Genomic DNA, 14,771 nt, shown 5'->3' on the forward strand with positions numbered 1-14,771 from the left:
AACAATATATATATATATATATAAAAGAAAATTTATAAATTTTATATTTTTAATATTGTATACATGGTAACATGTTTTACTCTTTAATTGTGTAATATAACCCATTTTGAAGTGTTATAAAATCAGTCAAATATATATATATATAATATTGTATACATGGTAACATGTTTTACTCTTTAATTGTGTAATATAACCCATTTTGAAGTGTTATAAAATCAGTCAAATATATAACACTTCAAAATGGGTTATATTACACAATTAAAGAGTAAAACATGTTACCATGTATACAATATTAAAAATATAAAATTTATAAATTTTCTTATCTTAAACAGATTATTAAATTTATATAAAATTTGACCGATTTTATAACACTTCAAAATGGGTTATATTACACAATTAAAGAGTAAAACATGTTACCATGTATACAATATTAAAAATATAAAATTTATAAATTTTCTTATCTTATACAGATTATTAAATTTAAAGCTAATCACATCTCCAAAATATATTAAAAAAAAAAAAGAAAAAAAAAAAAAAACACCACTATCCAAGCGGGTTAATTATCTGGGATTCAGATTGCTAGGGTTTGGTCCGCCCAAGGCCCCACCACCACGTCAGAGGTCGTCCTTTTCATTGGATGCTTTACGGTCTGCTATGTACTACAATTTTCTTCTCTCTCACTCACTCTAGGGTTTGACTGAGCCGTTCGTCGCACTGCAAAATTCTGGAGGTAAGAGATTCAAATTCTCTGAGCATATCATATCATATGTGTATGTGAATGCATTTGTGATGTTATAATTGCAGAACTTTATTTTCTGATCTCTTTCTCCCTCACAGTTTCACTTAGGGTTTGACTGAACTGTCCGTCGCACTGCAGAGTTCTGGAGGTAAGAGATTCAAAACTCTCTATATATCACATCGTATATGTATATGTGTATATAGATGCGTTTGTGATATTTTAATTTCGTAACTTTATTATAGAATTTGATCAGATCAGATCTGATTTTGTTTCGATCTCCCGAGTGTTGCCCATACATCACGGCGAATTATTCGCAGATCATTCGATTTCGAAGGTTTGGTCAAAAGTATGTCCAGATCTGTTTTGCTAATAACTGTATTACATGTTTTTTTTTTTAAAAAAAAAAATTATCGGAGGTTTAATGATTCTGTCAGCACAGCAGTCACTTCGAATGATGATCTGATCAGCTTGCTGTTCTAGTTGGTCTTAGATCTGATTTCTTACATGTTGTTGTGATTATTTGTTTTAATCTATACACTAAAATGGATTTTGTTTTAAGATGCTTAAAATGGATAGAAGGAATAATTGTAGAAGAAAATTTTTGTACTTTTGTGCAGCGTCTTCGACTTTATGTTCTATTTTTCCACAATAATTTTTAGCATTGAATTGAAAACCTGATTCCAAAGATGGCACAATTATCTGCTTGCTTACATGTTGTGATTATTTGTTTTAATCTATACACTAAAATGGATTTTGTTTTAAGATGCTTAAAATGGATAGAAGGAATAATAGTAGAAGAAAATTACTGTACTTTTGTGCAGCGTCTTCAACTTTATGTTCTATTTTTCCACAATAATTTTAGCATTGAATTGAAAACCTGATTCCAAAGATGGCACAAATATTTGAATAAATGTTAAAGGGAGGAAGAGGAGGTGTTGAAGATGTGAAGTTACAGGGTTCAAGTTGGAGGAATTCTTGCTGAGATAATTGTTTTATCTAGCATGATGAATTGTTTCCTTTTAGTTCTTTTTCAAGAACTCTAGAAATAGAAAAAAAATGTTCTAATTGGGTTCTTTGTTCACTCTGTTTTCATATAATATAATAGCTTTTGAAAACTGTCAACCAAATGAGGCAAAATGTTTGCACTCAAAATGCCCACTTTTCATATCATCGTCGTCGTTAGGAAAGTGTGAAAACTTCCATGTTGATAGCTTGGCCTGAAGCTTTTTCATACTGTTTGAGAAGGTCTCGACTTTGGTCTTGAAGATCCTGCAGCAGATTAACTGGAATTGGCTTAAATTTTGCACTGTTTTCTATTATTCTATTACCTGTTAACAAAAAACTATTCTCAGAAAATTAAATCAAACATTCTTGTAGTTTGCAGCCTTCTGTTTTCTTTTGCTTTATGCGGTATAGACTTCACATGTACTTGTGCTGCCATTTATATGTTTCACATTTATCAAAAAAAAAAAAAAAAAGGATGTTTATTTCTTTGTATTTGAAGAAGGTTTGAGTTGATTGAAATGTAATAGTCAAATAGTCTGGACCTGAGGTGATGATGGGCATGAACTATTACCTAGACAATTGTTTTGTTGTACCAATTATTTCTCTTAACCTTTTCTCTTTGCATATAAATTTTTTGTTCTATTGAAAAGGATCACTTTAAAATTGATTAGTACAATATGGCTTAATCTTTTTCTTGTGATCTAATATGAAACTTCTGGTGTAAACAAAGTGAAATTGTTTCATGTCTGATTGGTCATCAGACTCATCACCAGCAAAATGCATGCTGGTTTGGTTTTAAGCAAAAATTTCACATTGTAAGTGCTTTTTCCTAAAATGAACTATGTTTTATTTTTCATCATACTGGGCAATCGAACTTGAGTAAAAGTTTGACTGGCCATTTTTCAAGTTCATAACAGGTCATTCCTCTCCCGAGTGACCTGGTCCAACTCAGCCCTAAAAGAACTGATAGTCACAGCAGATTGGACCTGATCCATGGCATGACCCTCAACACACACAGCATAGCGAGCTTCAATGGTCGTGACCACATCCTCATAGACACTGCCCAGGCAGAGTCTCACCCAAGGTCACTCGGTGGAAGTATAAAAACTGTGCTGCTATTGCGTGTTTTTACGCGTGTGCTTTCTCTAGTTACCCTTGTTAGGTTAGAAAGATAGACACACTGTTTATGATCCCTTTATGGCTTAGTGTTACCTCTCCTTTGCCCCTTCTCAGACATTTTTGACAAGTTTTTGTGTAACTGTGTCATTTCTTCTTTTACATAAAAAAAGGTTGAAAAAGACCGTCTCGTTAGCTTGAGCAATATGAGGCCCATATTCTGCGGCAACCTTGATTATGAAGCACGCCAGTCTGATGTTGAGCGAATTTTCAGAAGATATGGGGCGGTTGATAGGGTGGATATAAAATCTGGTAAGTTATTAATTTTCCTGTTGATGATTTTTTTATTATTATTATTTTTGGCTTTGGGGATGGGTGGGATGTAATGTTTTTGTCTTTGAATTCTTGTAAAAAATTCTGGCAGTATTATAACCAAATTTCTGTATATTATGTATATTCTGTGATGATGATGTTGAGCCACTTGTTTGACACCGTTTAAACTGTGACGGTTCATGGTTAAAAGGGCATCATAAGATATAATTTGTTTGATTTGGCGCGCGTCCCATGGCAGCAGAGCAATCCAGGAGGGGGATCAATGTCTGCTGCATTGTAGCAGATTCAACTCTATCTGGCTCAACTCTCTTATTGTCATGACATTGTTCAGACGACAGATGACTGCTATAAAAGAGCTCTCTCATGTTGAGTCTTAATTGGGTTCTAGAATGTGCATAATAAAGGAAAAATAACATTTAAAAATCATTGGAAAAAATGATAATTTTGGAAAGAACTCGTTGACCCTTTTTCATATCTATCCTTGTGACATAAAGGCAATTTTTGCCAAATTTTTTATTAGTCAACTTGTATGATGGAATGAGTTGTTTTACTTCTTTTTACAATAATCTGCCTATTAATGATGCCCTTTCATTGTTGATCAATGTTAGTTCTAAAAGAGCAATACATGTATACATTGTGCACTTGTGCATCACAGAGAGGAAGAGAGATTTTTGTTTCTTGTAAGAAATGTGGGCTTGATCTTGTCTTTTTCCATTTCCGGCACATATCTCAATTAAGGCACTGTTCAAATGCTGTTAGGTAAGGCTCTTGGCTGATATTCAATAGGGTCAATATGTTTTTGAAAATATTTATTTTTGAATAGTGCCTTAAAAGTTATTTTTCCTTAGAGAAAAACAGGTCTTTCGCTGTGGTGTAAACCCCCATACTCAACAATTTCTTTGCCGCAGGATTACTGAAAATGTCCATGCTCCATCTGGATGGACGGATCCTCTGCTTTCCTTTTCTGGTTTGTGCCCGAGGTTCATCTTGTGTTCTTCCAGAAGAACCAATCTGATCTGCTATGGCACCACTATCATACATTTTCCTGAGACACCATTGCTTTTTCATTCCTCCATCACTTTTGCTCAGTCTTCAATTTCCGACATGTTTCAACATTGATATCATGATGATTTCGGAACCAGTGGCAGGTTTTGTGTTTACTTCCTGACAGAATTGTTACCTTGAGTGTGCGTGTGATGTGTTTTCTGTTGTTTCTTTTTTTTTGTTGGGAGTGTTGGGTCGATGGTTTTTGAACCTGTTGAGTGTTGACAATATGTTGTATTCTCAAGTTTCATGATGGAGGTTTCTTGATTCAGGTTTAATATGTTATGTCTATTTTTAGATTTGTTCATAATGAAAGAAAAAAAATTGTTCTGCACTGTTTCCTTACCATTTTGATTTCACAGGATTTGCTTTTGTCTATATGGATGATGAGAGAGATGCTGAGGATGCAATTCGAAGACTTGATGGGATGGAGTTTGGCAGGAAGGGGCACCGGCTTCGTGTGGAGTGGACTAAGGTATTGTTAGTGATGATGACTTGTGCTCTGAGCCCAACATGGACGGTCGTTATGTCGTGTTCAATTGTACATATTTATTATATACAGACAAACAGGATCCAAAAAACATTATTTCTTATGGTAATGTTATAATCAATTTGTGGTACTTCCCCTCCCCCCAACTTTTATTTTCCTCCCTCACCTTCCTCCTCTCTCGATGTCTTTAGTCTGTTATGGAGGAATCCTTTTTCACCCATAAATTTACAGATTGGCTTTAATGCCATGTCCGTCCAAACATCCCCTTTAAATTTTTCTCCAAACTATTGCGGGACTTAATTTCTCTAAATTCCATGTTGCAGCAAGATCGTGGCACTAGGGGGCCTGGTAACTCAAGAAAGCCTCCAGTAAATGCGAAACCCTCAAAAACCTTGTTTGTGATAAATTTTGATCCAATTCATACCAGGACAAGAGACCTGGAGAGGCACTTTGACAAATATGGGAAAATATCGAACATAAGGATTAGAAGGAATTTTGCTTTCATTCATTATGAATCACAGGAGGATGCCACCAGAGCATTGGATGCAACAAACATGAGGTTTACTTTTGTACTTCCATATTATGTACAATATAATCTCTTTTGAGAAGTATTTCCTGGCTAGGGATATATTCATTTTATAGCGTCTACAGTACTTTTTTACATTTTTGTTTGTAAGTAACTTTCAGCATGGATGATTTTTAACATTTGTCTAGAATTTCTGTTCAGTTTTAAAATGACATCAAACTTTTTGTCCGAGATTTGTTAGCTGTTTGTTTAAGATCATGAAATTTGTTACCAAATCTGAACAGAGCCAAGAAGTGTTTGACAAGGACACGTTTTCTCTCTAAGTGTGTATTTGATTCACTGGTGCTGCATAATAAAGTTGTGCACTATGCCCTTGATTTTTTTTTAAAGAATCCGGTATTTGTCAAAAGAAAAATGCACAATGTGTTCGAGCATTATGTTTGCTTTCAATTGTCTCCTAGTACTTGTTCCAAAGCCTCGTCAAAGCACACCTTTGACCTTTAGCCTTGGTCACCGTTGCTTCCTAATTGTAACCAACCTGGTTTATACTGATTTTGGTTTTGTTTGATTCCGATGTACAGCAAGTTGATGGATCGGGTTATTTCAGTGGAATATGCAATTCGAGATGATGATGAAAGAAGGAACGGATATAGCCCCGACAGAAGGGCTCGTGACAAGTCCCCTGGGCGAAGAAGCTACGATCGTGGGCACTCCCCAAGTCCTTATCGGAGAGATAGAGGTAGTCCTGACTATGGTCATGGATCCAAACCACATTCTAGACCTGAACCGAGGGAAAGTCCCTGCTATGATAGAACCGAAAGCCCAATCAAGGAGAGAGATCACAGGTTTATATCATTCTAAATTAGTGATTTTGCCTATAATGTAATGATTCTTTCTGCTTGTTTTTCTTTGAAAAGAACTATCATTCTGAATTGCAATTTAGCTGTGTTTTTATTGTTTTTATGGTTTATGTTTGTTTGATTATATCGTTTAACTAATATTTAACTGAATTGGCAATGCAGTCGCTCACCCCGGCCACGTGGAAGATCTCGATCCTGAAGTTGGTAGGATTTGTTTTCTATATTCCCTATCCTCCTTTCCCCTACCTGTTTTTTTGTGCTTTTTCGGTTCCCAGTTCCAATTTTCTATTTGCACTGTCTGATAGAGACTGTTGGAGATGTAGCTGTGATATACTTACTTCTGAATTGCTGAACTAGATGACTTTCATTGGCATTTGGTTTATGGACTCATCACTTATAGTAGTTGCACTATATTTACTCTCCGGGAACACCTGCTTAAAGATGCAAACTCTTTTTTTCAGTAAAAAAACCACCTCCATGGCTCTAGTTCATTGTTGAATGACGTGTTTTATTAGAAATTGCGATTATGTTAATTATTTCTAAATTAGGATTTGGATGACTTGTGTTTCAAGTAATTATATATTGGTTCTTGTGTGGTGGTGTAGATATTTTGCAGCCCAATAATCAAAAGATCTTTGGAACTGGTTATCCATTAATAGTCGGATGTTCCAATATTCTATGGATAGAGGAATGCTTATTATATCCTCGGTGTGTAGTATCGGTTTTTCTCCAATATATGCTTAAGATTTGAAGATGAGGAAGAAAAAAAGTAGTGGAAGAGGGGGCGTGAAGAATAGATTATTGGATTATTTTTGAATAAATTACAAGGAACTTTCTTGACTTAGTACTTTGACCTTCTTGCGGTCATGACTCTCTCTATCGTCCATATGTTTTTGGTTTCAGCTGGATACCAATTTTAGAAGGAGGTGGTTTACTTTGAATTGTACATGTTGAAACATGCAAAATGACCAAAAGGTCGGAAATATAGAGTAAATTATGAAATACTACTTTTATGCATGAATGGTGCAGGCTGTGCGGCTCAGCCACGCTGCCGACAGTAGACAGCGTTACGCCCCACGCTTCTAGATAAATGCGCCCGAAATGGTGGCCTCTGTTTGCCAGGTGTTCGTTCTCATTCGCTTATCACCAAAAGTGTAACACTCTTTTCCAGTATATTTGCGTAGTTTTATATAATATATATTTTTTTACTGAGTCAAAGTTTTGAACTTTTGAGTGAAATCTAAATAATCAATTGAGCTTAAATGCTTCTCCGGTGTTCTAAGTTTGATGTTGGAGGCACAAGTCAAACTCCCTTGGGGTGGGACTCAAGTCTGATTAGTGACCCCGAAACAGTTCATCTCAGTTGGCTTGTAACTAGGCCAATAAGATGAGAAAAATTAATTGCACAATCAAGTCACTCGTAACAAATGAGTCGTCAATCTATTTTGTTTATTTAACTTAACGAGCTAAGTTGAAAGTTATCACACCTGCAAAGTCCGAAAATAGGGAACAGGTTATTCAGTGAATTTACATACGGTCAAGTGCACTCAAAATAACTGAATTTAACACAAGTTTAAATGTTGAAGTTTACTTTTTTGTTTTCCAAAAAGGTTAATGTGTTTTTTTTCAATGAGGAAAATTGTTGCTCAAAGGTCCTTCAAAGAGATGATTAGTTTTACTTCTAAAAGATAATCTAGGATTTATTTATTAAATGCACGAAGGTGGTGAGTAACATGTGACTATGTGAGACATACAATATGCCAGGCAGAGGCCGGACCAACCTACTATGAAAGTGATTTTGGGCTCATTGAAAGGAAATGAGCACTTAGTAGTTGTCAAAGTTGGTTGGTTCAATTACCTATTTGAGTACTAGTATTTTATTAGACAATCATGTTGTCATTATCCAAATTTGTAAAGGGTAGTCTACCAAACAATTCAGGTCCCCATGAGTGACAAAATGATAATGTTGGCTCTTTTTTACTTTTCAATTAAAAAGGTTCAATCCTTTTCATTTTACCCCCTAAAGCTGAAAGGGTTCTTCTAAAACGCAATTATGAGTGTATACGTGGTTTGAAGATATTTTACTGTGTACGAAGGTTCACAATCTTCATATGTATATGAGTCCGGTATAAAGATTGTGGCGTAATTTATTTCATGACAAAAGAAATTTTCTATTATTAAGTATAGTTGGTGACCTTATAAACTTTTAATGGAGTGTACTTTCACATTAGCACTTTTTTTTTTGGGCAATTGTAAGAAAGTAGATAATAAATTAAGATTTGAGTTGATTGGACAAACTATCTCACACAAAATAAATGGCAAAACACAAGAATTAAAAATTATCATTTCATATCGATTTTTTTTATTTTTAATGTATTAGTTCATATCGAGAAACTAAGAATGTTTTGAAGAATTAGTAAGAGATTAAAAAAATACAAATACTTACAATCTAAACTACTTGTTAGTGCAAAAGTAAGACAAGGTAGCCTTAAGTTGTAGGAGTATGAAATATGCACTGTATCCTAATTAGATAATGGCGGATCCAAGGGAGGGCTGGGCTGGGCTCCAGCCCACCCCAATTTTTTTTTTTTTTTTTTTTTAATTACTATGGATAAATTTAACCAAGCCAAAAAAAAAAAATAAATAAATAAAAATTTATTTTTAGTATTAACCCATCCAAACAAGCTCAAGTCAGTTAAGCCACACTACTAAAATAAAGGCTTAATCTAAACAGGCCAAGCCAAACAAGCCTGAATAAATAAATATTTTGTAATCTTTGAATTCAAATATTTATTTAAATTACGTTATAAAAAAAAAAAAAAATTGCTTTAGAAATTGTGTTTTTAAAATTTATGTTTAATTTTATCCCACTCCATTAACAATTCCTGAATCCACCCATAAAATTAGATGCACTAATTAAAAAAAGATATTAGTCCACCCAATTTGATTGTAATCAAGACAATAATTAAATTATTAAGTTGTCATCATCATGAGATTAGTTTGGCTTCATGTATAATTTCGTGATTCTTAAATCATTACATTTTCAAAATTTAAAATTTGTTGGTCATAAGTATATAAAATGAAGCAAATGCTAAGCTTGTGTGACATAAAGACAATATTTTTTCAAAGATCGAAATGTATGCTATGATTAACAATTTTGTAGATAATTAAATTTCAAGCGACTATACTTACCAAAAGTCTAAAGTACCCATTCAGTTTCTCTAAATATAGCTTCTAGTATTACTGACAAAAACGATTAATATATTGGTATTTTCGGGATTCTGTAATTACTCTAGGTGCATTTACGTCATTTCAAAATAACACTCGTGAGTCGTGACGCCAGTCAGCACTCACGAACACGTGGTACTGAGCTCAACAAACGCATGTAAAAGTAACTTAGCTGGTCCCACCGTACATGTGGCTGGACCTTCCACATCAGATCCTCGGTAACGGAAATAAATTTCGAAAAGCACTTTCAAATTTCAACATTATAACACAACGGTTACATCCCCAATAATAGCCGTCGGATCTCATAACGTGCTCGACATTTAAGCTCGTTGTCCGAACAGAGCCCACCTTCTCTCTCTACCATAACACGGTAAATAATGCGTATGCATTACAAATTTACAATATTCTAGATAGAGAATCCAGGCGACAGAACACAGCAGACTCTGACATTTTCTTCTATGAGAGAGAAATTTGAAAGAGGTTTGATTTTTGAATGCGATTGTTCGCTTTCGTTATTTTCTGTTTAAAGCTCGATACTTCCTCTGGTCATTTTTTCAAACTTGATTCTTCTGATTTTCTTCGTTTTTTTTTATCTTTCTAAAATTGTCTTTATTTTCCATCAGGAAACAAAAGAGCTTTCTGGGTATCTTCTGTTTCTGATAAACTGTTTCTGGATTTCAATTTCTGAGAGCGAGAGTAGATAATTTTGAGTGTTTTGGAGATCAAGTTTTCTGGGTATCTCTTATTCTTAGAAAGTAATTCTTGGTTGCAGTTTTCTAGAGAGATTTGAAGATCGAGTCTATTGGGTGTCTTGTTTTGTGGAAGTAGTCCTGGGTTTCACTTTACGCAGAGAGTGGTTTGACGATCAAGCTATATTGGGTTGCTTTCTGGAGAAAAAGGGCGAAGCTTCTTGTTTCTGAGTCTTAAAGGTTGATGCTCTTTTTTTTGGCTTGCTTTTCTGATGCTTGCTTGAGGGGAAAAAAATATTTTACTTTAATATAAAACATTTGCCTTCTAAAATTAGGGTTTTATTAGTTAGTAGTTGATCTGTATCTTGTTTGGTTTACTTTTTCTAATTGTGTTTTTTTGCTTACAGAAACAGCAGAGAGTGCTATTGTTATTTTTGTGGCTGTTACATTGCTTTGAATGATTGTAAAGGAGAAAGCAATTTGAGGTATTTTGTTGTTCTATTGTATATTGCATCAAATTAATTTGTTAAGTACTATTTTTTGTGAGGTTGGTCCCATTTCATAAATTTAAATACACTCATTATATGTACAACTGTAGAATGTAGATAGAGACTCGTATCTTCTCTTCAAAGCAAAGTCTATCTCTAGTATCGGAGGAAAAGTCCCTATCTCTCTCTGCAATACCAGCTATATACATTTAGGGTGATAAAAATGGCAATGCTGTTATACAGCTAATATTTTTATAGAGATCTAGGCCGTTGGATTATATTTAGTCCAAGTGATCAGAGCTTTTTATCAGTGGATCTAGTATATCGACCAGCTTCCATGGTTGAAAAGTAAAGTTGTGGCTTTATCCTCATTAACTTACCAATATACCCTCACATTAGCTATATATTGTACTTTACGTTGTTCTACACCACACATACTAGTAGATCATACACATAAATGAAAGGTTAAAGGGCATTTTGGTAATTAAGAAAAATATATGCCGACGGCCTTTATTGGACCGTTGTGGGTAGCCTGCTCCTATTGTTCTACACCACACTTCACTTTCATCAGCTCCTATTAAAATCTACAGCAATATAGTATATAACTGTGTGTATATGTGTGAGTGGGTCTGTGGTTGTAATTTTAAAAATCTTGTCTTGGTTGGCATTGAATGACAAAGCTATATAGAATACTCGTGGGGCTTCTCAGTAGGTACTTGGTATTTGTTTGTCGGGTCTTATTTTCAGAAAACGAGCAATATGAGATGATACAAGATTCTCGAAGCTCCTAATGTTGGCCCTTTCTATATGATTTATTGGAGTTGTTTCGTTTATAATTTATTGATTGAGATTGCAACTGCTCCACGGCTCTTAATTTTCTATCATAGAAATGACATATTTTACTACTTTTCTCATGTTAGATAACTCTTAGAAGGTTTGGTATCTCTAAATTTTACATCTATCATTTCTGACAATCAATTTGAGCCACACCCAGTTTCACATAGATTTCCATCTGGCTCATCTTTTTTAAGTTCTAGTTTTTCCAAATTTGTGTTCTTTGACGCATACTCGGATAATTTTGTGTGAAGATCACATCTTTTAATGTTTTTCTCATCTGATTCATTGCTCTAAACGTTTGGTTTCCATTGATTTCAGTTCTCTCCAGCTCTAATCATCTATTTGATCTACACCCATATTGAAATCATGGTTGAGGATGGTGGAAAAGATGTTTTGGCAGATACCCAGTCAGCCGAGGAGTGGCTGTCACGTGCCCAAGAGCTTGTTCCTCTTGCCCTTGAGAAGGCAAGGCAAGTCAAGGGGTTTCCTGGGAGGTGGAAGATGATAATTTCAAAATTGGAGCAGATCCCTTCGCGATTATCTGATTTGTCAAGCCATCCTTGCTTCTCAAAGAATGCTCTGTGTAAGGAGCAATTGCAGGCAGTTTCGCAGACCTTGAATGAAGCGATTAAATTGGCAGAATTGTGTGTTAAAGAGAAGTATGAAGGGAAGCTTCGGATGCAGAGTGATCTTGATGCCTTGTCAGGGAAATTGGATTTGAATTTGAGGGACTGTGGGCTTTTAATCAAGACTGGAGTGCTTGGGGAGGTGACCTTTTCTTCTGGGGTGGCCAGTTCTTCAGCAGAACCTGAGGCTGCTGCCACACATGGCAATATAAGGGAATTGCTTGCCCGGCTTCAGATTGGACACCTAGAAGCTAAACACAGAGCTCTTGACAGCCTTGTTGAAGTCATGAAAGAGGATGAGAAGAATGTTTTGTCTGTTATGGGAAGAAGCAATATTGCTTCTTTAGTCCAGTTGCTCACTGCAACTTCTCCTCGAATCCGGGAAAAGACTGTCACGTTAATCTGTTCACTTGCAGAGTCTGGGAGTTGTGAGAATTGGCTTGTTTCAGAAGGTGTTCTTCCGCCTCTGATAAGGCTTGTTGAATCAGGGAGCGCAGTGGGTAAAGAGAAGGCTACAATTTCACTCCAGAGATTGTCAATGTCAGCAGAAACAGCCCGCTCAATTGTTGGACATGGTGGTGTACGGCCACTGATTGAGATCTGTAGAACTGGTGATTCTGTTTCACAAGCTGCAGCTGCATGTACTTTGAAAAATATATCTGCTGTTCCAGAAGTGCGGCAAACCCTAGCTGAAGAAGGGATTGTAAAGGTTACGATCGATCTCCTTGATTGTGGAATACTATTGGGATCTAAAGAGTATGCAGCTGAATGCCTGCAAAATCTAACTTCCAGTAATGACAATCTACGAAGGGCTGTTATTTCTGAAGGCGGAATCCGAAGTCTATTGACTTATCTTGATGGTCCTTTGCCTCAAGAATCTTCTGTGGCGGCATTGAGGAATTTGGTTGGCTTGATTTCAGCGGAAGTTTTGGTTTCGTATGGTCTCCTTCCTCGTTTAGTTCATGTTCTTAGATCCGGATCATTGGGTGCTCAACAAGCGGCTGCGTCAGCAATTTGTCGAGTTTGCAGTTCAATAGAAATGAAAAAATTGATTGGTGAAGCTGGATGTATTCCTCTGCTTGTCAAGATGCTTGAGGCCAAAACAAACAGTGCTCGAGAAGTTGCTGCCCAAGCAATTTCAAGTTTAGTGGTCCTCTCACATAATTGCAGAGAAGTTAAAAAGGATGATAAAAGTGTGCCAAATCTGGTCCAGTTGCTTGACCCGAGTCCTCAGAACACTGCAAAGAAATATGCTGTTTCCTGCCTCGTATCACTATCCCCTAGCAAGAGATGTAAGAGGTTGATGATCTCATATGGAGCAATTGGGTATCTCAAGAAGTTATCCGAGATGGAAATCCCTGGTGCCAAGAAGCTACTCGAGCGATTGGAAAAGGGAAAATTGAGACGTTTGTTCAGCAGGAAATAGAAGTAACGAGGGTGTACTAGTATAATGAAAGTATATTTCCTATTATGTTGTCCATGTTTCATTGTCTGTATGAAACAAGTAACCAATGTATGGACTGAAATGCGCAATCTTGCTAATCTATGCAATCAATATTTGTCATTTATAAATATTTATCCCCGTGTTTCTATTGTATAATTGTTTCGTTGTTCCATGGAGATTTTTTGCTTGCATTTCAATTGCTCAGACGTAAGTATGTCATTGAATCATTGGAGACAGTTTTCACTATTTGAGAATTTGCTGCTTTCAATCCCAAAGTTGCTGTGTTTCTACGTTCGCTCTATTGGAGTATGTTACAGCTCCAGCATCTGTAACAAGGTAAGCTAATGCCCATTAATGGATTTCAAACTATATCATTTTCCCTGAATTTAGATTTGTATATCCCTCCTCTATTTGTTGCTTTTCATTCTCTTTTATTATGTTAGGTAACACGGAGCTCTCGAAGGCTAAATTTTTTTGGCGTCTATGGGGTTTACCTGCCACTATTATTGGTATGTCTTATTGCTTTTAAAATGCTGCTTTGAGCCTTTTTATATCAGAAAGAAGAACTTTTTGGAAACCAAATTATTATTTACTTTCACTATGAATGTAATTATATCTTGGGAGCTGACTTTAGAATACCTTGATGGTTAGTTTTTACTGACTTTTTCTTTTTCATTATTATATCCTTGTAGTACATATTATATCTTTGTTTTGTTCATTGTTTTAATCTGTATCTTTTAACTTGCGAGTGTGTTTGGAGTTTCGCATTTTGAGTTTCATTTTATATTTTATATTCTTTTGGTAATAAAATTTGTCTTACTTACTGGGGGAAAAAAGTGCTGATCTGAAAAACAGCCTGATACTTTTTGGTTATGTCTTGTATGCATGGAAGGAAATTGAAGGAGAAACATTGGGAAGGGTAAAGACTATATATATATATATGTATATGTATATGTATGTAAATCAGAACCTAGTGGAAATAGTTATGCTGAATAACTTTTGAACAAAATTGATTTGCTTGCATGCAAGTTTATATGGTTCAAATTAGTTTTGTGCAGAAACCTTGAACAAAATGACCCACATAACAGTAAAATTATTAAAAAGCAAGCACATTTAAGTTTCTTGTGTTCCCCCTGCAGAATCGAAGTTGTAACATTTGGAATTGAAGATTTTAACACTGATCTGGTTGCCCAATTTGCCATTCGAATCCACGTTGATTTCAATTTAAGGAGTGCAAATAATCCTGTTTCTCATTGCCACTTGGAAAATAGCCAACAAATAGTATTGATTGAAAATTTGAATTTGTATGGAAATTTGAAGTTCATGTGGGGTATGTTTTGAAGGAA

At 35.4% G+C, this 14,771-nt stretch overlaps 2 protein-coding genes across 13 annotated transcripts; both read left to right on the plus strand.

Annotated features, from left to right (window-relative positions):
• Positions 1-644: 644 nt before the first annotated feature.
• Positions 645-7,280, plus strand: LOC132276612 (serine/arginine-rich splicing factor RS41-like). 8 transcript variants are annotated; one of them, XM_059778121.1, is made up of 8 exons: positions 651-730; positions 838-887; positions 982-1,085; positions 3,034-3,172; positions 4,600-4,712; positions 5,051-5,286; positions 5,835-6,098; positions 6,276-6,612. In XM_059778121.1, the coding sequence occupies exons 4-8, from the start codon at positions 3,067-3,069 to the stop codon at positions 6,310-6,312; spliced, it is 756 nt and encodes a 251-aa protein (XP_059634104.1). In that variant the 5' UTR covers positions 651-730; positions 838-887; positions 982-1,085; positions 3,034-3,066; the 3' UTR covers positions 6,313-6,612. The 8 variants fall into 8 exon arrangements, with proteins under 8 accessions (XP_059634105.1, XP_059634102.1, XP_059634104.1 ...); XM_059778119.1 differs by lacking the exon at positions 982-1,085 and having other exon boundaries at positions 649-730; XM_059778117.1 differs by lacking the exons at positions 651-730; positions 838-887; positions 982-1,085 and adding exons at positions 4,102-4,341; positions 7,143-7,280 and having other exon boundaries at positions 6,276-6,317.
• Positions 7,281-9,713: 2,433 nt separating this feature from the next.
• Positions 9,714-13,555, plus strand: LOC132276614 (protein CELLULOSE SYNTHASE INTERACTIVE 1-like). Of its 5 annotated transcripts, XM_059778126.1 has the most exons (4): positions 9,714-9,821; positions 10,114-10,270; positions 10,438-10,515; positions 11,674-13,555. In XM_059778126.1, the coding sequence occupies exon 4, from the start codon at positions 11,722-11,724 to the stop codon at positions 13,405-13,407; it is 1,686 nt and encodes a 561-aa protein (XP_059634109.1). In that variant the 5' UTR covers positions 9,714-9,821; positions 10,114-10,270; positions 10,438-10,515; positions 11,674-11,721; the 3' UTR covers positions 13,408-13,555. The 5 variants fall into 5 exon arrangements, with proteins under 5 accessions (XP_059634109.1, XP_059634112.1, XP_059634107.1 ...); XM_059778129.1 differs by lacking the exons at positions 9,714-9,821; positions 10,114-10,270; positions 10,438-10,515 and adding an exon at positions 11,028-11,226; XM_059778124.1 differs by lacking the exons at positions 9,714-9,821; positions 10,114-10,270; positions 10,438-10,515 and adding an exon at positions 11,029-11,230.
• The last annotated feature ends 1,216 nt before the right edge of the window (positions 13,556-14,771 follow it).

This window comes from Cornus florida, unplaced genomic scaffold, assembly GCF_030987335.1.
Source record: "Cornus florida cultivar Cherokee Brave unplaced genomic scaffold, ASM3098733v1 CherokeeBrave_3.0.0_Hap2_Chr10, whole genome shotgun sequence".
NCBI classification, from domain to species: Eukaryota; Viridiplantae; Streptophyta; class Magnoliopsida; order Cornales; family Cornaceae; genus Cornus; species Cornus florida.

Coding starts and splice junctions, on each gene's coding strand:
- LOC132276614 (XM_059778126.1), top strand. CDS start 11,722: ATGGTTGAGGATGGTGGAAAAGATGTTTTGGCAGATACCCAGTCAGCC.
- LOC132276612 (XM_059778117.1), top strand. CDS start 4,215: ATGGCACCACTATCATACATTTTCCTGAGACACCATTGCTTTTTCATT. Junction 4,713..5,050: donor TTCGTGTGGAGTGGACTAAG/GTATTGTTAGTG, acceptor TCCATGTTGCAG/CAAGATCGTGGCACTAGGGG. Junction 5,287..5,834: donor TTGGATGCAACAAACATGAG/GTTTACTTTTGT, acceptor TCCGATGTACAG/CAAGTTGATGGATCGGGTTA.